The following is a 24,584-nucleotide window of genomic DNA, read 5'->3' as shown; positions in this document are numbered from 1 at the left end:
GGAAGTGACAAGAATCCATAACCTGGATTAGGGGGTCAAGTGAGACCCGGCCCCTCTGCATCTCCAGAGTCTTCTCCCCACATTCCCCCTGCACAAGCTTTGTTTTCTCTTCTGCCTTGGAGCCTTCGCGTGTGCGTTCCTTGTCCTGAAAGCCCTCCCTTCCCACTTCCCCCTCTGATTAATTCTTCCTTGTGCTTAAGAGCTCGCCATGACTGCGTCCTCAGGCTGAGGCATTCTGATTATTCCCATAGCACCCCAGGCTTTCTTTCAGGGACATAGTATAAATAATTAATTATGCGTTTAATTATACCTGTTTATTCTATTCTACTTTAAGTTCCAAAAGAGCGCAGCAGTTTGTTCACTGCTGTGTTCCTAGCACCTGGCACGTAGTAGGTTGCTCAATCAAGGAGCGAACAGACGAGTGAATGGGAGAAGTATTGTTTCCCCTACATCCGGGCTCTTCTGTACATATCAGCTGTGGGCATCTCATCACTGCGCAAGACTCTCCTTTCATCCTAGAGCTTTCTGAGTGTGGACCCTCAGCTCCCTGTTTTGCCTCTTTTTCTCTCGCAAGGCATGGATTTTGTTTGGGGTCTCCAAGCCCAGCCTACTTCTCCAAGACTTTGAGACTCTTATCTTTCCCCATGAGGAGTGTGTGCAAGCTCACAGAACGTTCACCACACCCTTCAGTGGGCTGTGCCTTCACCACACCCTTCTGTGGGCTGTGCCGTCACCTGCTGCTCTGAGTCCCAGGGCGTGCCAGCCTGGGTCCTGAGTATGGAGCCCATAGTTGGATGTCAGCTGCTGGCTGGTGCAAGATCAGAAGTGATGTAGAGAGGTCACAGCACATTCTCTGCGGTAGTAAGGGACCCAAGGTCACTGGAGCGAACATGTGCTCCATCCAGCTGTCTAGGGAGCATCGATTCTACCTTCTGTCTGTTCCACTACCCTCACACAGTGTAACTATAGGGGAGATCTTTTCCCTCACTTCAGCCTGAGAAGGGGGAGGGAAGGATAGAGAGAGACAGAGATAGAGAGAGAGAGAGAGACAGAGAGAGAGAGAGAGAGAGAGAGAGAAGGGAGAGTTTGTGTGTAGGGATCCCTTGCTTCAAGGGTGGGCCTGTGGTTGTTTACAACCAATCAGAAAGTCCAAGTTTGCCTGGTTACTGTGATTGCCTAACAGGAGGATACTTGACCTAGATCTGGCCAGTCAACACATTTACCGCCCTGATGGGTTGCGGTTGGCTCAGGGATGGGTAGAAGACCTAGCGAAGATAGTTCTGGAATCTTGAATAGAATTATTGAGAAAATAAAATTGTTTTCCACTGGGTGGCTTAAGTAGCACAGGCTGTGAGTGCGGTGACCAACAGCCAGCCCTTGCAGAGGACAAGCTTGAGTGCTCACCCAAGACGGAGAACAGAGCTGAAGTGTTTATGGTCTAGATCTTGACAACATCATTTGAGGCCCTGGATCCAGCCATACCCGAGTTAAGTTATCTTAGTTACTTTCTTGTTGTTGGGACAAAATACCCAACACCCACAAGTTAAAGGAGGAAAGGTTTATAGGGGCTTACAGATCGTAGAGGTTCAGTCCATAGTCAGCTGGTTCCAAATCAAGGCCGCATGCAGAGAGCCACACCTCTCTGCAGAAGAGAAACAGTCCGTGGCAGGGCAGGCAGGAGGCAGTGAGCCTCCTCTCTTTCCCTTTTAATTCCACCCAGGCTGCAAGCCTATTGGTTGGTGCCATCCACACCCAGGGTAGGTTTTCCTTCTTCAGTAAGTCCATCATCCACACCTAGAACCACGCTAAACAAGTTGGTGGACTAATCCAGCATCCATAATCCAGTACCCATGATCCAGCCACTCCTCAAAGGCCCACCTACGAGTGCATGCAGCTTTGGGGAATATCCAGATATAAGCCATAACATAAGTGAACATTTGGTTTTTCAGTTCCGTAAGCAAATAGTCCCTCATGTCTGCCCCTGCTTATTTTGAAATGAATTTCCATAATTTGCAGTGAAGAGTCCCCACGGTGGGATCCCCTTCCTGGAACAGCAAAACCTACCACTTATTAAGCTCTAACCATGTCATAGTCTCCCAGGCCCAGCTTAGCTCCAAGCCCACCCTGCAGACTTGAGCAACTCACATCACTCTTCCTGATCTTGGATTCTGTGTTTGGAAGTCAGGCTCTTCAGGTACCTTCCCATCTCTTGGGCCTCCTGTGAGTATCAGACGGAGCAATGTGTGTTAAGTGGCTCATAAACTCTGACTCACTGACTCACAATGCAGAACAGTCCTGAGCGTGCTCCCCCGGGAACGGAAGTCACTGAGGCTTATGCTCAGCAACGTGTTCTCAGCCTCCCTCGGCACACCTCTGTGGTCCGGCTTCTGAGGTCCAGGGAGGGGAAAGCCAGGGCCACTGAGGAGGTCCAGTCTTGAGAGTGTGACAGAATGACAGGAGATGAAGACACATGGCGGATGACTCCTCTGATGCACTAACTGATGTTTCCTAACCTTATTCTGTGACCCTCATGGCTTCTTTTGTCCCATTATTCTGTGACCCTCATGGCTTCTTTTGTCCCATGAACGAAAATTTCTCAGCAGATGTCAGCATAACCCAGACCCAATGTACCTACCAGCTCCTGCAGGAGAAGGATTTGGCTGAGATTAAAGAATCGGCTAGCACTAAATCCTTGCCCCTCTCTCCCCAAGGACAGAGCTCATAGCAAATTTATTCATTGGCCTCCACAATAAATAGCTGTGAGCCACCTGCCGGCCCCCTTCTGTGCAAGGCTGGAGGTCATAGAGAGCCCTGAGATCCAGAAAGTGGGGAGAGATTAGACAGGGCTACCAGCTGGGGAGAACTTTTAGCAGAAGAAGGGGCTCAGGAGTGGCAGGGAGAGGTGGTGGAGTGGGGGCTGTCTCTGAGGGGAAGTGGCAGGAAAGCTGCGTGGGGAAGAAGCAGGGGTGGGTGCTCCAGGCAGGGGAGGAGGCAGGGCTAGTCCTGCTGGGAGTGAGGGGGTGCAGGGACAGAAAGGACTCACAGGGCGTGTGAGGGGAGAGGGACCAGGAGATCAAGGCTGACATGGAAGCTACGGCCATGCGAGGGAGCCACAGAGCCATGAAGGCCTCATTCTAAGTACTGTGGGGCTTGGGACAGGAGGTTAAACAGGAAAGGTGCTGATCCAATGCCCATTTCAAAGATGGCCCCTCTAGCTTCGGGGTGGAGAACATCTGAGGTAGTGGCACGTGGGGCAGGAGGCCAGTATTAAAGCAGGGCCAGCCAGGGGCCAGGGACCTTGGGGACAATGACAACAGCAGCTTGAGGTGGTTGAGGGGCTCTGGAGGAGGGGGAAACCCTTGTGGTCAGCTAAGGCTGTATGGTCAGTCTCTGTGTCCATAGATCCCACACCCATGGGTTCAAATGACTGAGAAGAGAAAATATTAGGAGAAAATTGCATCTGCTCTGAGCATGTACAGGCTTTCTTTCTTTCTTATCATTTTCGCGCTAAATGATACAGTATAACAACTATTTATATAACATTTGCATCACACTAGGTATTGTAAGTCATGGGGAGATGATCTGAGGTACGTGGGAGGGTGTGTGTAGGTTACATACAAATACGGAGCCATTCTCTACAGGAACCTGAGCACCCTCGGATGGTGGGACACAGGGTTCGGGAACCAATCCCCTGCGGGTGTCAGGGGATGGCTGCATTTTGAAGGCAGAGCCAACAATTCTTGGTTCATTGGATGTAGAGGTGTGGGTACCCAGGGTACCTGGGTTGTCTAGGTTTTTGGTGTACTTGACTGCAGTCAATAGTTATGCCAGGAAATGAGAGGGGGAAAGCCAGCCGAGGGACAGGGGAAGAAGAGAAATTAAGAAAATTAATCCTAGCATTCTGGGAGGCTGAGGCAGGAGGGTTGCAAATTTAAGCCCAGCCTGGGCAACTTAGTCGCTTAGGGAGACCATGTTTCAAAATAAAAAAAGTAAAACAGGCTTTCGATGTCTGTCAATGTGGAGGCCTTGAGTTCATACCCGAGTAGTGCAAAATAATCAAACCAAACCACTAAATTCACTTGCAGGAAAAACGTGTTATATTCACACACACACTTGGACTTGTGGGCCAAGATCCGTATCTATGAAAATACAAGCCACGAAGATGTGGGTTCAGAATCCAGCTCCACTCCTTTCTGTATGACGCTGACCACTGAACTTCAGCTTCCTGTAAGCAAGGGAGCCAGCGTCTAACATGTTCTGTTGTTGTCTCTTTGAGAATGCCATAAAAATGTGTATGAAGCATCTGTTAAGGTGCTGGACACGTACTAGGTGCTAAGTGAAAGTCTTCTCTGACATCAGGCAAAGGCCATGTCTCCATTGGCCTGTGGATACTTACCAGTACCGGCAGGCGACAGTGATACTCAGAGAGAGTTGCTCAGACCCCTCCTCCCCGTGAGATGCTTTGCACCAGGACGAGGTCAGGCTGACCTGGGTCTGCATCCTGGCACCACCCCTCCTCCCTGTGCCTCCTTGAGCTGCTCATTCTACCTGTTTGAGCTTCTGTATTCTCAGTTTAAAATGGATATAATGACGCCATTCTGAAGGCTGCCGTGGATATTAGGACAGGGCAAGAATGAAAACCCTCACAGACATCTTCAGCGACCCTTACTGGGGCACAGTTGGACCCACGGAGGTGCCCCACACTATCAGGCGGTCATCAGAGACCGAGGCCGTTCTGACCATCAAGACGGGGCAGGAAAAATGCCTGCAATGGATATGTTCCTTAAAAGTTGCGGTTCGATGTGGAAGACATTTTTACCAGGCAGAAATACGTGCAAGTGGATTATAAAGCAGGCTGTGTGAACAGCAGCCTCAGGAGTTGAGCTGTGCGCTCCCCAGCAATCGCCTGTAGGTCATTTTGTGGATTGCTTGCTAAATAGGTGGATATTGATTTCAGCATAGGCATCGCAATCACGGACGTAGATCTGGACACAGATACGTCTCAGTGCACGGAGGGAGGCCGTGAGAGGGTCACTTCCAACGGAGATTTCTTCTGAGGATCGGGGGAAAGGTAAATTTCAAGTGGCGGATCAGGAGCAGGGAGGACAACTATTGCTCCTTACATTTCATGTCCTAAAAGTGGATTATGAGTGAATTTGGCTGCTCTGGTTCTACTGCTGGTGCTTTTCAAGTGTGAAAAATTCCTAGAAACAGAGGTAGGAGACAGGCAAATGCTTAGCTGAGAATGACCTGGCAAGGGGTTTGTGTGCTCACTGAGCATGGCAACTAACGGGAGAGGAGGCAGCAAGAGGGTCCTGGTTGGTGGGGAGAGAGCAGCTTGGAAGGCGTGAAGCTCTGAGTCAGTGAAGAAGCCCCCTGGAGGCCCGAGGCTGTCCAGTGTGCCTTTGAGGTGCTAATGACATCACCATGGTGTTCACAGCTGCTCTCTGGGCTGAGGCTCCGCTCGCTGGGGCACCTGGAAACTGTTCTCTCTTCCCCACCTAGCAAAGGAATGATGTTGGTGGCGAGCACCTGCCCAGCAGGAGAGTGACAGTCATCACCAGGGCCTGTGGTGAGAATGGGGGTGGCCAGGTCTGAGCTGTGGCCACCTCTTGCTCTCCCCCTCCAGCCTGCCTGGCTCTCAATTCAAGTTCTGCCTTGGCACTCACCAGGGGCCCTTGGCAAAGTAGTTAACCACTCAAGACCTCAGCTTCCTCATCTGGAAAATGGGTATAATCCTAGTTCCTAACTCTTCTGGTTGGTATGAGGATTGTCTAAGATCAAGCAGGTGAAGCATGTAGCTCAGCGACATACTCACTGACTCCCAACCAGGTTTAGTACTAGTATGTTAGTGTTATTTCTAAGATCCACAGTCCTTTATCCAAAATTCTGAAAAAACAATGTATAAAAGTTCTTTGGGGATTTTGGTAGCAAAGTCTGACCTGAGCTAATTTGAGATACTATTCCTGGTCTTTACCTTACTTATGGTTATTTCTAAGTTCTATTGCACACAAACGAATGCATTTGATTGCAGAGCGTTGGCCCAGAGGCATCAAACCATCCATGGTAAATGAACCTTCATATCTTTCTAAAACCCTCAATATTCTAATCCCCAAAATATATCTGAGTACAGAGATGTGGATCTATACGGAGAGAACTGCAGCAACCACCTGCTCCCCTGGCTCTATTTTTTTCTCTGAATATTTATAACACATATTTTGGTATTTATCTTACATTTCTCCTCAAATCAGTTTCTCTTTTAACTTAAATTTAATTTCAACAGATACTTTGAAACTGAACTGTGAATGGAAAGCTGGCACCCCTGGCACAAATAGAAGGCTACTATAAAAAATAAGCACAAAGAAAACAAAATGATATTATTAAATTCCAGCTAGATGATGTGAACTGCAAAGGAAATAGCTTTCTCCCCATGTGGTGAGATGTTATTCAGTGCCATCTCTGGATGTCACGGATCAGCTGTGGTGGATGCCACCTGGAAGGGCTCCTCGTACTGGAGAGGCTGTTGGGTAGCAGGCCTGGGGGAAGGAAGGGGATGATTAGCTCCCATACCTCTTCAACCTGAGTTTGGGGTATGAAATTTCTATGCCTCAAGTGACAGTATTAGCAGCTGCCCTCCATGGGATTAGAGCACGTCCAAAACTATCTTGTCCACTATAACAGGAAGTTTCCTCCTGAGTTTTAAGACCCTTCGGCCAGTTGCTGGGACACAGCTGTGAAGGTGCCGTAGTATAACCAGGGGTGGTGAGCCTGGTATCTGGTTTTGGCAGGAGATAGGGCCTCAGAGTTTGGATACTCGGCAGGAAGCTGGTCCTCATTCATTCATTAATTCATCCATCCATCCATTCATTCATTCATTTGAGAAAGGAATACTACTGCCTTGCATGTGCTAAACACCATGCCCAGCTTTTGGAATGCAGAGGGACATTAAATGGGCAACATTCCCACCTTTTGGAATGTAGGAGCGAAAGAAAAGGACAAGTCTTGCTGCATGGGAGAGGTTCTGTGAACGCACCAAGACAGCCAGGAGCAGTAGGAGGTCAGGAGAAGCTTCTTAGAAACAGCATCTGAGCTGAGGTCAGACACTGACACAAGAAGCCCTGCTAAGAACAAGAGAGAACGCATCCAGGCAGAGGCCGACAATGCCAAGGCTGGAGGCTGCCGTCCCCGCTTCTTACGAGCCCTATTTTAGGGTTGTGCTTCTCAGATGTGAACGGCTTCAGCGTCCCTGGAGGGCTTGTTAAAGCACAGATTCTTGTGCCAACTCTCCAAAGCCTCTGCGTTAGCAAGTCTGGGGTGAGACCCGAGGTTTTGCATTTCTAACAATTCCTGGAGGTGCTGATGCTGGTGGTGCAGGGTCTTTCCATTCGCAAACCCACCCCACCCGCTTACGGTGCTCCTTGGAGGAGACTCGCACCTTCCTCGTGCTGCTGCTGGGCCTTGAGGGTGTTGCTCAAGGGCTCATGTGCTAGAGACTTGGTCCCAGGTGGCGATGTGCGAAGTGGTAGAACCTGAGGACCCTAAGGGTAGGTGCCTAGGTCGCTGGGCAGTTATTACCCTTGGAAAGGGTTAATGCTAGCCTCGCAGTTTGCTGTGGGATGAAATGAGACAGCTCCTGGGAAGCATACGTGTGGGCTGCTCTACCCCTTATGGTATGGATATATATATGTCCCTGCATTCCCACCAGCTCCCTGGTGGACATGAAGCAGCTTCATTCCAAAACTTGGCAAGAGCGCATTAGCTCTTACCAGGGTGGACTGTTACGAAGGGAGACCACCACATGCGCCTGGCCCCTTTTATACACAGTGGCTTCTCTTCCCGTTTCTCTGCTGCGTCATGATGTAGCCAAGGGGGTGCTCACTGGAGCCCAAATATGTGCAGCCACCAAGTCATTGACTTTCAGCCTTCCAAACTGTGAGTTAAATAACCTCTGTTACTTTTTAAAGTACCCAGGCTCAGGTATTTTGTTGCAGCAACAAAAATGGACCAATCAGTTGCCATCTACAAACACAGATGCCACCTCTTGGCAATGGAGGTTGGGCTGGCTGTACAGACTTCCAAGCTGCAAACGCTGAAGGTGCCAACACAAAGTTATGTTCCCTCCAGCCCTCACCCTGCCAGAGGTAAAGCAGAAAGAGGAGGGGATTTCCCTCCAGTGCTGTGGCTCTGGGCTCCAAGGCAGCCCTGCCTGGGCCCCGCGTCCCACCCAGCCCTTGTTGACATTGGCTCCTCCATTTTCTCCCTACGGTCCCTGGAGCAGGCTGGGGAGCATGCCTATCTTCTCTTTTTAACACCTCAGCCCCTTCATCCCATTCCTCTATGGTACATGGATGCAGTCCTACGACCTCTGAGAGAGCAGCCTGGCAGGATATAAGAGCTGAGGTTCATGAACCAGCCAACTCCAAGTTCAGACTTCTTCTTATCCGTGCAGCCTGGTATGAATTTTTCAACATGTCTAAGGTGCAGTTTCCTCGGCTGGAAAATTTCAGTTAAGTGAAATAATATAAATAAGCACCCTAAGACACAGACTATGTCGGCAGTAATGATGACGGCTTCTCTGCAGGCTGGTGCTTCCCTTTCACTGGAACCCTTTCATTCAGGGGAGTTTCTAGTTCCATTCTAAGAGGCTGGTGTCAGGATGTCACTGTCCTAGGTACTATTCTAGATACTTTGCTACATCATTCCCTGTGCATTTTGTCTACAGTTTAGGAGTGAGGGCACTACAGCTCATGACAGTGAAATTATTTAAGGGTGACCGGACAAGTAACACAGCTGGAATTTGGACCAAGTTCTGCTTGAAACATGACGTCTATTTGCTTCTATTCTAAGTGAGGCCATGACACCAAGGCCATGGTAGATGCCAGACCAATAGAGCAAAGCCTTTTCACTCACACCCAGGAGCCAAAAGCTGATGAGGAACAACCCAGGTCTCGGAGTGAGGAGCTTTGGGAGGTGGGCTGGAGTCTCAGGGTGCCCCAGCTGGGGCTGCTGAGGGGGCTGGGACAGTGCCCAGCACACAGGGAAGCCACAGATGGATCAATCAGATGATGCCCCAGTGAGCAACATGGAGCCCACGCCATGCTGGCTCTGTGGGAGATACGGAGAAGCAGGCCATGACCTTCCCGCGGGAGAAGAGTCTCATTGGGGAGGGAGCGCACAGTTTCTGCACAGAGAAACTCACTTCAGAGCAGGCAGTGAATGCTCCTGGAGGAGCTGGGCGTTTGGACTGGGGCTGGAAAGGTAGGCTGAGCCTCAACCCGAGGCTGCCATGGCCTAGGGCCGCAAGGGCTCTTACCAGAGGGCACAAGAAGAGGTGGGAAAGGAAGGCTGTTCCTGCCCTTGTCCTGAGATTCTCCAAGTGGGGAAGACATCCAGGTTATTGCCGACCTTGGACAAGTTACTCATGCTCTCTGAACTTCAGTTTTCTCCTCTGTAAAATAAAGATTCTAGTACAACCTCCCCAAGATTTGCTGTAGGATGAAAGGAGACAGCTCCTGTGAAGCACGCGTGTGGGCTGCTCTGGCCCTCACGGTGCGGATATATATGTCCCCGGGCTCCCACCAGCTCCTGTGGCCATGTGGCGGCTTCGTTCTGAAGCCTGGCAAGTTCTCCAAAGAGGCCCACCTCCCCTCCCCTTCCTCCTCACCGCTGCGTCTACCCACTCCCCCTCATTATCCCACCTTCCAGGGGTCCCCCACGATCAGGCCATGTGAGGGGAGAAAACTGGAGCGTGCCAGTGATTGACAAGCCTGGCACACAGTGCATGCCCAGTAAGTGTTATCCATTAGGGTGCTGATGGTGGGGGTGAGGGTGGTGCCGGAAGAGAAAGACAAGAGGTAGCAGATTATTCAGAGCGCTAAGGATTCTCAGGTCATCCGAGAAGTCCACGCCGCCCTTCCCTGATTTGGAGGAGAGACTGTTTGTCAAATGTCTGAGTGAGATAGAGAGATGGGCGAATCTTGGTGAAAGGCACAAAGAAAGTCAGCGCTGTGACAATGTAGCCGGGCCCCAGGTAGGCACTCAGTGAATACTTGCTAAATTAGTAAAGTTCCAAAAATAATTCTGAGAGGCACTGCACGGGGGCCAGAGAAGCTGCCCTTAGAGACCTGGCAGCCTGCGACCATTGCCTCGGAGCTCCTACGGCAGCCGGATCCTCAGCACTGCTGTGCGTTCAAGGCCCTTCCCACGGTGCGGGAGCTTCCCTGAGAAGCCAGGTGCAGAACAAAAATATCATGCCCGAGTCCAGAGCTTCCTTGTGCCGTGGCCTCAGGGACTCATGCTTTGCATGCACGGGGACCTGGTTTTCCAGTTACTGTGGTGCTGAGAGCCCACGGTTCCGGTCTCCTACCCCCCATCACCTGCCTGGATTTCCTGACTGTGCGGGGCTCCTGGGAGGGAGGAAAATGAGAAGTAGGGGCGGGGGGTGGAGGAGGAAGGGGAGGGGGAGGTGGGCATCCTCGGAAAACTTGCCAGAGCGAAGCTGCCACATGGCCACGGGGAGTCGGTGGGAGCCCAGGGACATGTATATTCGCACCGTGAGGGCCGTGGCAGCCCACACATGCAGAGCTTTCAGATGGCTAATAATCCCAAGAGGAAAAACCTGAGCTTTGCCTCAGACAGGCTGGGGACCAGGGAAGAGACTGAGATTTCCGGCCACCCCCAAGGACAGCGCCCCCTTGCCCTTCTCCTGTCATGGTGGCCTGGGGTGGACGATTAGAGTCCATTGCAGGCCTTAGGGAGCAGGTCAGGAGCTGCAGGCACCTGAGCCCTGCTCCCATTTTGCACTGGACCCCACTGAGTCCTGCTGTCCCTCAGTACATATGGGACCAGTGCCAAGATTCCTGTAGACACAAAACTCCCCAGATGCTCGTGGGGCTGGGGTGCAACTCAGTGGTGGAGCATGTGCTTGGGATGTGCAAGGTCTTGGTTCAATCCCCAGCATGGAAACCAATCAATCAATCCATTAATCAATATAATTGAACAGTATTTTCATATGGCTCATGGATATTCTCCATCTATTTTTATTTTGTGTGGTACTGGGGTTTGAACCCAGGGCCTTCACATTGAAGCCCTTTGTATTGTTTTGTTTTAAATTTTGAGACAGGGTATCACTAAGTTGGGTTCAAACTGAAAGATGTATACAATAATGGTTTTATTTATTTATTTATTTATTTATTTATTTCTGGTACCAAGGATTGAACTCACGACCTTGCACTTGCTGGGCAGGCACTGTGCTGCTGAGCTAAACCCCCAGCCCCAAATAATGGTTTTAAAAGCATAAAAGGGTCAAGAGGGAAAAAAAAATTTTTTTTTGAGGCAGGTTCTTGCTATGTACGTCATTCAGGCTGGCCTTGAACTCACTATGTAGCCCAGGTTGGCCTGGAACATGCAGCAATCCTCCTGCCTCAGCCTCCAGGGTGCTGGGATTACAGGTGTGTGCCACCACGCTTGGTAAGAGAAGCTCCTGAGGCAGCTTGGTGTAGGGACCCTGAGCCTCAACTCTGGAGCCAGAGGGTCTGAGTTAAGATCCCAATGCTGCTTCTTCAGATTATGTGATTTGGAGCAAGTTGCTTTACCATTCTGAGTCTCATGCTCTTCTATAAATTGGAGTAATGGGCTTGTCTCCGAAAATTGCTGGGTGTTATGGTTCAGCTCTAACATGCCCCCTCAAATCTCACGTGTTCAGAGGTGGGGCTTTGGAAGGTGATCGCATCAAGGGTGAGCTGTAACCATCAGTGGATTAACGCATGGATGAGTTCACAGCTGAAAGTGATGTTAGGGGGCGGAGCCTGGGTGGGGGCGGAGCCTGGGTGGGGGCGGTCACAGGGGCCAGAGCTGGACCGGTGTATTCTTATCCCGGCTCCTCCCTTCTCACTCTGCTCCCTGCTGCCGCGGGCTGAAAAGCATTCTTGTCCCAGACCTTTCTGCCATGCTGCTTGTGCTCTGGGGCCAGCCGGCTGGACTGACCCTCCTGAAACCATAAGCCAGAAGAACCCCTCTGCCACGAAGATTTGCTGTTGGGTGTTTTGCCCCCTGATGGCAGAGTGGGGAGAAATAAAGGAACTCGTGCATGCAAAGCTCTTAGAACAACGGATGTTTTAGTGAATATGTTTTAGCTCCTGTGACTTTAAAAAGCTTATGCACACTTTGGTTGTGAGTTATTTTGTGCCTTATTAGACAACAGATGCACACGTCCATCTAATCTACACTACAGCACCGTGAGAGACTTATTAGCACGGGATTGTTTCACAGAGGGGACAACACGCACACGGAGGATAAGTAACTTGTGCAAAGAAGCACAACCCAGGCGTGACAGAGCTGGGTTTAGAACATAAGTCGCCTGGCTTTGAACTTGCAGCGCTGCACTTCTCTTTGTTATGCAGCTCATCAAAGTAGGGGAAGACAGGGACTGTGCTCCTGCCGAGGGAAGTGCAGCTGGAGAGGCTGGGGGAGCATCCAAACGAGCTGTCCAGTGACGGGGCGCACCCTCAGGTCTGTGTCAGCGCTGCGGCTTCCAGGCGGAAGGCCAAGTGCACAATAGAAGCCACATCTCCGCACTGCCTGGAGCAGTTCAGTCCTGGCCCCGGCTGACAACCCCATCCTTCCTTTTGGCCGACTCTGGCTTCCTGCTGCGAGCTGAGAGATGATAGCTACCTTTCGCACTTTTCCAAATCAACCCACAAAGAGGTCACATCTGGGGTCACACAGGACAATCAACCAATGCCAGAAACACCGTGTTCTGTGGATGACAGTCCTGGCTCCCGGACACATCTGCCCTGTGCCCTGGCTTGCCGCAGTTCATCTTGTTATCACACGCTGCAGAGCTCTCAGGCTGTGCCTGCCCTTTTTAATGGTACTTTACACATACTGACTCGTGATAACCCCGCGGAATGCTCCATTCTCCCTATTTTATACACAGGATAGTTGAGACTCCAGGCTTCTCTGTGGAGCTCTTCCTCTGAAATCTTTTATTTTTATTTTTTTGTTCCTCACTTTGGCTGAAAGCGGTGATCCCAGTGCCCTGGGGCTGGCTTCCCGCGTGGTGACACTGAGAAAGAAAATGGCCGTGAATGCTCTAAGAATGTGGGTTCCTTCTGACCAGGAACAGGCCCTATGGGGCTCCTCGTATGCTGTCCCTGCAGGACACTGCCTAGAGTGTCCCTGGAGAATATCCGCCTCCTGCTTTGTGACAGTTCCTTTCTGGGGTGGCGGGAGAATCTGGAGTGAGATTCCGGGGCCTACAGTCTGCAGCCAGACCACCAGGGTATAATCTCACTACCTACGAGCAGTGTGACCCTGGGTGAGCACTTAACTTCTCAGTGCTTTAATTTCCCTCATCTGTAAAATGGGGATAACAACAATACCCATCTCACAGGAGTTTGGTGAGAACGGAAGGAGATAATAAAGTCAAGTAATCAGAACCGTACCAGGCACGTAGAAAACACTGTCTAACTAACAGTTCACACTGGTGGGTCTTCCCTGCCTCAGAAAAGTTGGCTTCTAGATGGTTTTCAGTCACAAACACTCACCGTCTGCAAAGCGTATCCCCTTTGGAACATTCTCTCTCCTCACTGGCCCAAGCCTCCAGCATCTCCCCCTCCTGTAACCTCATGTGTGGCCTCCCCACTCCTGTCTCGCCCATTTCTTTTCCATGATTACATTTTACAAAGAAAACCGTGATTCCTTCTCCTGTTTAAGACCTTCTGGTGCCTGCTTATCACGTTTAGAATTGTCTGACGCCCCCCCCAGACTGTGATGTCCTCCATGATCTGGCCCCTGTCCCCCTTCCAGCCCTCGTCTGACCCCCTCGGTTATTGCGCACCGGCCATGTCACCGGCAAGCACACCAAGGTCTTTACTGCCCCAGGGCCTTAGCACAAGCCCATCCCTCTGCCTGGAACACGTCTTCTCCATATTCTCACAGGACTGACCTTACCTCTCCATTCAGGTCTCAGCTCGAATGTCCTCTCCTCAGAGAGGCCCTCCCCACCACCCCACGGCAGGATATGATCTGATTTACTCCTGAAGAAGATGCTTCTTACAGCTTTCTGGAGCAATTATGACTTACACAGCTTGTTTCCGCAGTATTTCTACCAAGTCCCACCAGGCACCAGGCACCCCTGTGTGAGCGTACGTGAAATGTAATGCATCTGCTAACTCAAAAGTGAGTGCTAGGAACTCTGTACAAACCCAAGACAAATGTGTCATGTGGCTGCCCGCCAGGGGATCACCACTTGAGCCGGAAGCTTATCTAGCGATTCGCTCACGCTGAAAACATTTCAGAGACCACAGCTTTTCTGTAAGGAGAGATGTTTCTCTCACAAGTGTTAAGAGGTCTAGGTTTGCGTTCTGGCTCCGAGGGTGGGTGTGAAGACCTGGGAGAGGTTGTTTAACCTCTGGGAGTCTCCTTTATCTCAGTGTGGAGAGCGAAAGGCATAAAGCGTGGGAAACACCCAGTGCAGGTTAGACAGCAAATAGCCCTTGTTTCCTGCCTTCCCCCTACCCTATCTGCGCGTTAGCCCTGCTTCCGTTGTTCAAATGCCTTAACTGTGCGTGTTGGCGAGACACACGGCAGCGACCGCGTGCTTGCATTCGGAGCCGGACTCCAGTGCTACATTAGCTTTATTAGCGGAGCAATCTCAGGCAGGCTGCTTGACATGTAGGTGCCTTCATTTCCATACCTGCAAACCCAGAAGAACAATCTATAGTGCTATTGTAAAAATTAAATGGGCTGATTCAGGAGATGCGGTTAGGTCGTTGGCACGTAACAAGTATTTACAAGCTGTCAGGTTTTACATTGATAATTAATTAAGTGCTTGCAGTGAAGCTGTAAGTGCTTATGAGAAACTGTGGGGATACAGCGGCAAGGAAGATAGGCCCAGGGACAAGGACGGCTTAAGCAGACCACGCGAGGATCTGATCGGCGCAAGGCCACAGCCAGGAAAGGGGTACATGCTACACAGTTCCCTGGGGCCAGGGGATGAAGACCTGCCTCACTCTGGCTGACCACAAGCATGGGAGCCACCCCTAGCACGCATGCTCATCCCACCCCCGCCAGCCTCTTCCTGGGCCCCAGGCTCAGCTCTTTATTCAGACGATGTCGTCAGAGTGTCCACAGAGGCAGAAGGCCTGCCCTGGGCCCAGGAGTGCCTCACGCACACAAGCATTGGTCCCACTCATCAGGACTTCGGTGTGGAGAGGTGGGGTGCTGCGGTTTGGTTGTTATCGGCCTACAAGGATTTGTGTGGGCGACTTTGCTTCCAGCGTGGTGATGTTGAGGGGTGGTGGAACCTGTAGGAGGGGAGGTCTGGTGGGAAGTTTCTGAGGTACCGTCCTGGGAAGGAATTGATGTGGTGCTCACATATGGCCTTTGCTCATTCTTGTCCCCCACATCCAGTGCTGGATATGGAACCTCGGGCCTTGGGTGTGCTGAGCAATCTCTTTACCACCAAGCCAGTCCCAGCCCTGTTAGTTCTTAAGAGAACACTGTTATGAAAGAGTAACACTAGCCTGTCCCCAGTCTCCTCCTGGCCTCTGCCTTGCTGTGTGATCTCTCTCCTTCTTACATGTGTTCCCGCCACGATGTGATACAGCCAGTGGAACCCTCACCAGAGCCGGTGGCCTGCTGTTTGGACTTTCAGCCTCCAAAACTGATAGCTAAGTAAGCCTCTTTTCTTCATAAAGTACCAAGCCCCCGGTATTTCATTATAGCAATGGCAATTGGATGGATACAGGGGATTACATGGATTGGCAAACCCATTTCTCTCTCAGATGCAGATGAGAGAGCAGAGGTCTTCCATCATTGGACCAGCAAAAACAGGTGCTTTACTTGTAAGATCAGGGCTGCTGGAGAGTCAACATACCCCATCTTGGAGATGTCACTAATCCCAAGAAGTACAGCCATGAGTCAGAAACGCAAAGGATACAACGAATCACCCACACAGATATCTCCCCTGGCCGCACATTCCCTGCCGCCATTTTGTTATATGTGGGGATCAACACACACAGGAAGGCTTTGGTTGCTCTGATCTCCCGTCTGCCTGCTGGGTACTCTGATGGAGAGGACTTGTGTTCCATTTCTGGCCCCGCGTAGGTGTTAGTGTGTGGTGGGGTGTTGTCTTGGGCTGTGTATCCTGGGGTACACATTCTCATATCTGTTTGCCAGAGGTGTGTTAGTACAGGCCTTTGTGGACAACCCCCGCGATAGGGCTGGTGAGGGAGCAGGGCTGTCATAGGGGCTGAGACATAGTTGTGACAGCAGACGCAGCCAGTCCCAGGGAGACCATGGAGTCGAGATGGCATCTAGAGATACCTTGAACAAGTGCAGGGGAGCTGAGTCTTTGGACTCGGACACGGCCCAGCCATCGAGTGAGGGTGGGTCTGGGGAGAAGCTGTGACCTTGGCTGAGCCAGCCCTCTTGTGCTGAGCTCAATTTCCAAAGAGGGGCTCAGACACGAACAGGCTGCCCCCCCCACCAGCAGACTGAGGGGCCGGGCTTGACTCTACCTCTTTTTAGCTGTGAGACCTTGGGCGAGTCAGCCTCTCGGAGTTTCCCCCAGCTGCAGCACGGAGAGAAGAGAGTGGGCTTTCACAGGGAGATACGGGCTGCATGAGGGGCCTCAAGAGCGGTGGTAGCTTGGGGACTGGCAGTGCTGGGTGAGGTCCATTTGTTGTGCCTGTGATAATGCAAAGGACAGTTAATGCAAGCAGGTGTGCGTGCGTGCATGTGTGTGTGTGTGCGCGCGCGCGCTCGCGCACGCGCGTGCCGGAAGTGGTGGAGTGGAAAGGGGTTAGAGGTAAGGAGGAGAGAGGCCAGGAAGGCTTCCCATAGCTTCAGACGGGTGAGCTTTGAGGAGCTGCGGCACCTGGTTTTGCAGGTAAAGGAATGGGGTGGGGGAGGCGCACATTGAAAGGAAGGAATCACGGATGGCCCTGCGGTTAGAGAAAACCCAAACTGCCAGGTACCCTTGTCAGTACTTTTGGGGTCAGCACTAAGGCTTATTCCTCTCCTTACCCACTACCCCTCTGCCCAGGAAGCTGTAGCTTAGGAGATTCCCGCTTCCAAGACTTCCGTTTGGTTTATCACCTTGCTCAGCACCACTGCTTCTTCTGCCAGAAGGGAGGAAAGAGAAGCCCAGAAGGACGGACAGGCACGTTGAGCTACCAGGAGGCTAAGTATAAGCCCCAGGAGAACACAGAGTCCCAGCGGGCAGTGACGCCAGGGGAAGCCCATGGGCGTGACAATTCTCACTCATGCCCAAGCGCTGTGTCACAGCCAGATGACTGGCACCGGGGACGGGCACCAGGAAAGCTGGTCTGGCTGCTTCTACCAAATGCTCAGGCCCACCAGACTTGGTAAAGGAACCAGTCAGTCCACATGAGTGGAAAAGTCAGTTCTTGTCCCTTTCTTTTAATTTTTAAAAATAAATTTTATATTTTAAAGCAGTTTTAGGCTTGTAGCAAAATTAAGCAGAAGGCACAGAGATTTCCCGTATACCCCTGTCTCGCGCCACATAGCCCGCCCCATAACCTGTATCCCTGCCATCGGGGTGCATTTGCCACAACCGATGAGCCCGCACTGGTGCATAATTAGCACTCAGAGTCCCGGGTTTGCACACAGACCCACCACTGCTGAATCTGACAATGCAGCCTTTGAGAACTGCATTTCTCGGATCCCCCAGAAAGCATGTGCATGGAGATTACTTGCTAAAAGTCATTAGTTCACTGACCAATTCATTTATTCCACAGACACTGATTGAGGATCTGTACTTGCCAGGCATTGTTCTAGCCGCAGGCCCGCGGAGGCAAGACTAAATCCTGCTCTTATCATTCCTTGTGAAGGTCCTGCTCAGTCCGTTATCCAGGACACTGAGAACCTGGAAGCAATTTCCCTGGGATCCTCCACCCAGGGACCCCAGGGTGAGCCCTCAGGGGGCATGGGGAGGGCTTCCAGAGGGCAGATCAGGCGCCTTTTTATCATCGGAGCTGCAGTTGCACAGGTGTGCTCTGTTTGTGAAATTTCACTGAGTTGTGTGCTCGTGGTGTATGCATTTCTCTGTGTGCACCTTACACTTTCAAATAAAGCTAAGCATATGTAAAAGCTCTGAGAGTTAACAGGGTGTTAATACGCTTCCCCAGATGCCATTTTACAAACCACACTGTCTTTTCGTGTAAGAAAGTTCAAAAAGATTCACATTTTTTCAAGACGACTACCTTGACAAGTTTTTGAAAACTCAAGTCTCATTTTTAAAAAGCCAATGTTCTCTCTCCGCTCCTTGCTACATGCTGTCCCACAAGGCATGTGCTTAGTTTGCTTATTAACCCAAGCTTGCTGATAAATACAACCTGCAAGGTCCTTGTATTCCTGGAACTGAGGTTGTAGTAAAGGGAAACAGCTCTTCCACAAGCAAAGAAGATCCCACAGCAAGTCTACTGCAGAGAGCAAAGCATACTAACAGAGGGGTCAACACGGGGCAATGGGACAGAGGCGGGCAGAACTCAAAAGGAAATTTCCATTGACATGGAGTCCTAAGTGATGAGAAGAAGCCAACCACGAGAACAGCTTTCTAGGTTGCAGGATGCAAGATGAGGGACCTCAGGGTTTCCTAGCATGTGAAGAAAAGGTTGGGGTAGCTGGAGTAGAGGAACCAAGGGAAATGGTAGAAATTAAGCCAGAAAGTTGAGCAAGGAACAGAGAAAAGCCCAGCAGTTGTTTTAACTGCAGTTGCAGCTTACAACTACCAGGGGAGCTTTTTAAAAATAACCAATGTCTGGAACCCATCATGTCAGGATAAAGTCCAAGTGTGGGTGTGTTTTAAAAATCTCCAGGGCATGCAATATGCAGCCAGCATGGAGGACCGCTGGTGCGAAGGCCAGAAGTCAGGGTTTCTTAAAATGTATGTGCATCCATTTCGCCAGGGACCTTGTGAAACTGTGGGTCCTCAGTCAGTCATCTGGATCCAGGAGTAGCTTTTCTTACAAGTTCCCAAGGGATGCCGATGCTCCTGGTCCAAGGACTGCACTTAAGCAAGGTTTTTGATGGTGATAAGAAAGCTTATTTTTACAGACCCATAGGAAGTCACTGGAGAATAATAAGCAGAAGGATAGCATGAGCTTAGGGATGTTTCCAAATGCTTGCTGAGGTTAGAATGTGGACAAATGGATTGGAGGAGGAAAAGAACCAAGCCAGAAGATAAATGGTGCAGAATAAGAAGGAGGGTTGATGGGAAACCTTCTAGAGTCGAGTGCCCAAACCACAACCCCAAATCATTTATTTATCACAAAGTACCAACACTGCAGTGAAACCTGAATACTGAGGTTTCAGTTAGAAAAAACAATTCATACATTAACATCTTTTGTCTTAAAAGAAAAGCAACATGTGCACCATAGCTTCACCACCACTGCCCTAAAGGTTCTGTAAATTGGGCAAGAGGAAGAGATTAGAAATGTACAGTGTGTAGCCGTTGATCTAGACCCCTTATGACGTCATCTCACTAGATTTTTTAGAGCTATCTCAAGAATAACTCACCCAAGGAACAGCTCCCAAATCCAGACCACAGAGCTCTCCAGCAGCAGACAAGAGGTACAAACATGGGAGGTGCAGATGACCAGAGGTATATACAGTTGTTGAATATAAGAAGATTATCATTAACGTCTCCACTCCTTTGTGGTCAGCTAAGAGTAGTCTCTTGGGCAAGAGAATCCAGGATGCACGCCAAGAGGAAGAATGAATTGTGGCTTTCGTTTGGAGGCCTGATTCTGCCAGATGGATAGTAACCCCCCACTTCCATTCCCTGCCTTGCACGGTGCCTTCAAACCAATCCTTATAGTCCTGAGAAAAAGAGTCCTAAGTCAGAAAAGTAAATGAAACAGGGAAACCCTCAGAGGAGGAGGAAGTGCCCTCTGGGTAGGCTGAGGACCCTCCCTGCCCGCACACCCTCCGTGACCTTCGGGCTGTGGAACAGCCCTCTTCTCCCTACACTGCACAGATTATTTTGCATCTGCTTGTTTAGCAAATTCCAGGATTAATCCCTCGACCTCTGGAGAATCTAGATTCCAGCTTGTCAGGAAACTTGCCAAGCCAGGAAAGAAAGAAAGGTGAACATTTTTGCAGGACCAAATGGCCCACCGTTACATTTTTCTAGTAAGTAGGGCTCCTCTTTCTATTAAAAACGTGTTCATAGATCTCCACATAACTGAATTACTATTCTTTTTCTATCAACAAGACAGTAACTGTCTCAGGATTCCAAACTGCTGGTCCTGCCAGAGGACTTGTTTTTGTTGACTCTTGCAGCGTTTGGGGGAAGAGTGGCAATCCTACCTGCAGTGGCCAGCTTTCCTGAGTCTGGGACACAATATCCAGCACTCACAACTTAAAGGAGGAGAGTTTTCGTTTGGATCGTGGTTCAGGGGATCCAGTCCATGGTAGGTTGGCACCAAGGTGGGAACATCATGGTGGAAGGACATGGAGGACAGCTGTTCACTGCATGTAAGCCCAGAAGCAGAGAGAGAAGGGAGGAGCAGGGGACAAAGACACACCTCCCAAAGTCCCACCCCCAGGGATACGCTTCTTCCAACCAAGCTCTACCTCCTAATGGCACATTAAAGCTGTGAACTAATCAGTGGATCAATCCACTGATAGGTACAGCATCTCCATGACCCGATCACTCTCCAGAAGCCCTGTTCTTGAAGACACAGGGCTTTTGGGAAACATTCTATATCTGAACCGTAACAATAGTCAATGTCTAAAAACTGTAGGTGTTCACACAAAAATATAGATTCCTTGCTTCTTCCAAAAATTCAGAAGACCTAGTGACAATGGACCCACATGACGGTAACAGGTCCTGTGATTTCCTGTTTGTCATAGCCCTTGCTCAGCCCTGCCTCTACGTGGCCCTCCTAGTCTCAGTAGGCTTCTGAGGTTAAGAACCTATATATAGATAGGCTCAAGAGATCATTGTTTTCCCCAGGAAGTCCATGACCCATAAGTTGAGAACCAAAGACCAATTCTTTGGTCTTTGGATGTAAAGGCAGTTTGGAAGCAGTTCAGATGAAAAACCTTAGTCATGGCTCAAAGAAGACTCTACAAAGTGTGGAACAAACAGAAATATCTGCAGCTTTCCACCTGGCGCTCTGTGATATTAATGGTCTCTGGTTTTCAAAGGGGGTGAGTGTTACACACAGTACTTTCAGGTTTTGATCTCTTGAAGCAAAAAGGACTCCAAGTTCCATGAGAAATGCTACCCTAGGACACATCATTCTATCTTGTGAGAGTGTGGGTGTGCTTGCGCGCGTGTGCATATGTGCATGTGTGTGTATAGCTCACTTAATTAGAACCTATTGGCAGCAAACAGGTTCAGGGAATATCTTCCTTCCCCTACCAAAGCTCATGAGAGGCCATATGGTCATATAAACCCCAAACAATTAAGACGCAGCTATCTTCAGAGTGGGGGAAGGCTCAATGAACTACGCGACACTAGATTTGGTTTTTCTCCGGTACCGGGAACCGAACTCACGACCTTGCGCTTGCCAGGCAGGCGCTTTTGCCGCTGAGCTAAATCCCCAGCCCCTATGACACTAGATTTGGATAGCAGATATCAGTATGTTCTGGCTAGTTAAGATAAACACAGACGGACAAATGTAAAACTCTTATAAATATGTTGCTATGCACAGGTTATTACACATATGTGCGTGGCCGAAGCTCTGTCCTTTGAGGGGATTTAGAAGTCCAGGGACAGTGGGCACACCCAGCACCCAGATCTTAGTTTCTAACACCATCTCCAGTCAGGGTCACCAGGGACCCTTGGAGAAATGGTTTCTGCAGGGCCTCGGGCAAGGAATATAAGCCTGAGGAATCTTCTAGTGCCAGAAGAAAAGAGGGAACTGTTCAAAACACAAACCGGCGGAGACATTCAGTGCCGCATGGAGCCCGCTGAGGGTGCTCCCGGTGCCAGAGGTGGGACGGTGTGAGCAACAAAATAAATAACGTAGTAATGGACTGTAACAAAAAGCATGAGACCAGTATGTGTGCACCCGTGCCGACGTGAATGACTGAATGAATGGCTCCATGAGGAGGAACAGGAAACAGGGCAGAATGCCCAATAACTTGTGTAGCGCCGCCTCCTCCAGGAGATGGGGTCTAATTCCCCACCACTTCCATGTGGGCTGTGCACCTTCCAAAGTGCACCGTGCGGAAGAGGGAATAAAAGAGAGTGACTTTGCCATGAGCACCCTCACAAGCACTACTTTGGTTTGGCATCAGGGCACACATTATCAGTGATAAATTGTGCTCCTAGGACGTACTCTCGAAATGATGTGATGAGGGCATTTTATCCTCTGGCCTTCCTCCCCTACACCCAGAGCCCCTCGTTTAATCATGAGAAAAGCCCTAGTCAAAGACACGTTAAGTGACGTGCTACAGAATGCCTGGCCAGTGCTTCTGAAAACTGTCAAGGTCATCACGCACGAGGGAAGTTTGAGGAACCATTAGCAGTGATGACGAGCAAGGTTTTCAGAGCGTTCAGTGATAACAAACAGCTGACTACGGCACTCAAGCTATAGCTTCACCACCAGTGGCCTAGAGGAACCCCAGGAGAAGCAGTGACTAAGCATAATATACACCTAGAAGAGAAAAAGGGTGTTAGTGAAAATTATGGGCATCAGAAAAAAACCCATGGAACTTAGTGAATAATAACGCATCACTATTAATTCATTAGTTAGGACAAATTTATCATATTAATATGAAATCTTAACAAGAAATAATATGGCCAGGAAATCTCTGTACTATTTTTGCAGTTTTTCTGTAAGCCTAAATCCATTCTAAAGTAAAAGATTTACCGAAAGATATGATAATTTTTTGACTCAGTAATTTCAGTTGTAGAATTCCAACATAAGGAAATGGTGAATGTGTGCAAGGATTTATTTACACACACAAGGTGAATGTGTGTCCATTGTTCTTAATTGTAAGCAGACTAAATACCCCCGAATTTGTGTTTAACTAGTAAATTATGGTGTATCCTGTACTGAAATACTGTCATCAGATGGTCCACTGAAATATTTGTTGTAGGAAAGATGGTCATTATGTTTTAGTAATAGAAAAGTACACCACAAAAAAGTACAATGTAATCCCATTTTGATTAAAGTAAAGGGTAGCTACACAGAGTATAAAATGTAAATATATATACTTTGTAGGGGTTTTTTGGACTAAGAGAATATAGGGATAATTATTACTTGTTATTTTTAAACTTTCTTATTTTCTAAGTTTTTAAAAAAATTAATGAGAAATTTTATTTATTATTTTACTTTTTGGCTTTTTGAGACAATGTCTTGCTATGTATCCTCGAACTCATGGCAATCCTCCTGCCTCAGCCTCCCAAGTGCAGGGACTACCAGCGTGTGCCACTATGCATGGCTTCTAAGTTTTCTCTAGTGAAGAACACATTGCTTCTGCAGTAAGAAAGAAAAGCAACCACATGGTAGAGAGGTTCCAGACCCTTGTAAAAATCTATCCACACCCCTGCCTCACACACAAACACCAGGCTTCACCTGGTGCCTCCTTTCTTAGGTGACTCTTAGAGGTCTCAGTTTCAGAGGCTGCAGAAGATCAGTGCTAAGCTGCTGCAGTTGTAGCCAGAAAGAGATTGTACATTTGCCCAGGCTGCTTGGTCTGTAGGACACTCTGACCTCCTCAGTGAGTGAGTAGCTGCAAGAATGGGCGGATGGATGGTTAGATAAACAAGGGCTGGAAATCAGTGGTTTGGGGCGATGGGTGGATGGATGGTTGGATAAACGAGGGCTGGAAATCAGTGGTTTGGGGCGATGGGTGGATGGATGGTTGGATAAACGAGGGCTGGAAATCAGTGGTTTGGGGCAATGGGTAGATGGATGGTTGTGTGAATGGATGGCTGGCTGGAAGTGGATGAGTACACGGGTGGCGGGTGGTGGTCACAGTGGCTGGATGGAAGTGAGTGAGTAGAGGGATGGACGGACAGATGGGTGGGGGAACCCGCTGCTGCTCAGCCTGCACTGTGCCCTCTCTTCCTGGCAGTCTTTAACGGGAGCCTTGGGCCGTGGTTCCTGGAGGCCCTGCTCTCCAGTTTTTCCCTCATTGCTCATTAGCGTCCTCGAGAAGCTTCAAGACAAGCTGTTGCCCAGGAACCCGGAGTAAGTGGGCGTGGAGGAGCGCGGCAGATCACAGCACTTTTAGGCGCTCCTGCGGTTTGTGCAGCTAGGACCGAGGACCATGGCTCCTGGCTGTGCTCTCAGCTCTGTCGCTGTTGGAGAGACGGGCGCAGGTCAGCACCGCTCACAGAGCCTGGATGACGGTCACGCTCGGAAGAAACGACGAGGCCCATTCCAACCCGGGCGTCGCTCGCTCTGCACTTCTGTGACTCGCAGAGGCACTCAGCAGCTCCCCTCTCCTTGATGATATTTTGAGCATCATTGTTTCATAATAGGAAGTTAATTTAATTATCCAGAATGTGGAACTGTCATGTACACCCGAGGAGGGGGAGGGTTAATTCTTGGACAACTACACTCAAGGTGAGAGTCAGAGACAGACAGGAGAGA

The 24,584-nt window shown here is 49.8% G+C and overlaps 2 protein-coding genes across 2 annotated transcripts in view; one reads left to right on the top strand and one right to left on the bottom strand.

Annotated features, from left to right (window-relative positions):
- The window catches only part of Cacng3 (calcium channel, voltage-dependent, gamma subunit 3), a 99,258-nt gene that overhangs the window by 30,402 nt on the left and 44,272 nt on the right, over positions 1-24,584 (bottom strand). The window lies entirely within an intron of this gene.
- Positions 16,313-24,584, top strand: part of LOC106146704 (testis-expressed sequence 9 protein-like) — a 14,866-nt gene continuing 6,594 nt past the window's right edge. Inside the window, 3 exon segments of the mRNA XM_013504740.1 lie at positions 16,313-16,385; positions 17,051-17,372; positions 24,135-24,179. Of these exon segments, the coding sequence (XP_013360194.1) occupies positions 16,313-16,385; positions 17,051-17,372; positions 24,135-24,179 (440 nt within the window).

Source organism: Chinchilla lanigera, unplaced genomic scaffold, assembly GCF_000276665.1.
Source record: "Chinchilla lanigera isolate Chin_1 unplaced genomic scaffold, ChiLan1.0 scaffold00092, whole genome shotgun sequence".
In the NCBI taxonomy this organism is placed as follows: Eukaryota; Metazoa; Chordata; class Mammalia; order Rodentia; family Chinchillidae; genus Chinchilla; species Chinchilla lanigera.
Note: the sequence above shows the minus strand (reverse complement) of the source record. Positions and strands in the feature narration are given on the sequence as shown.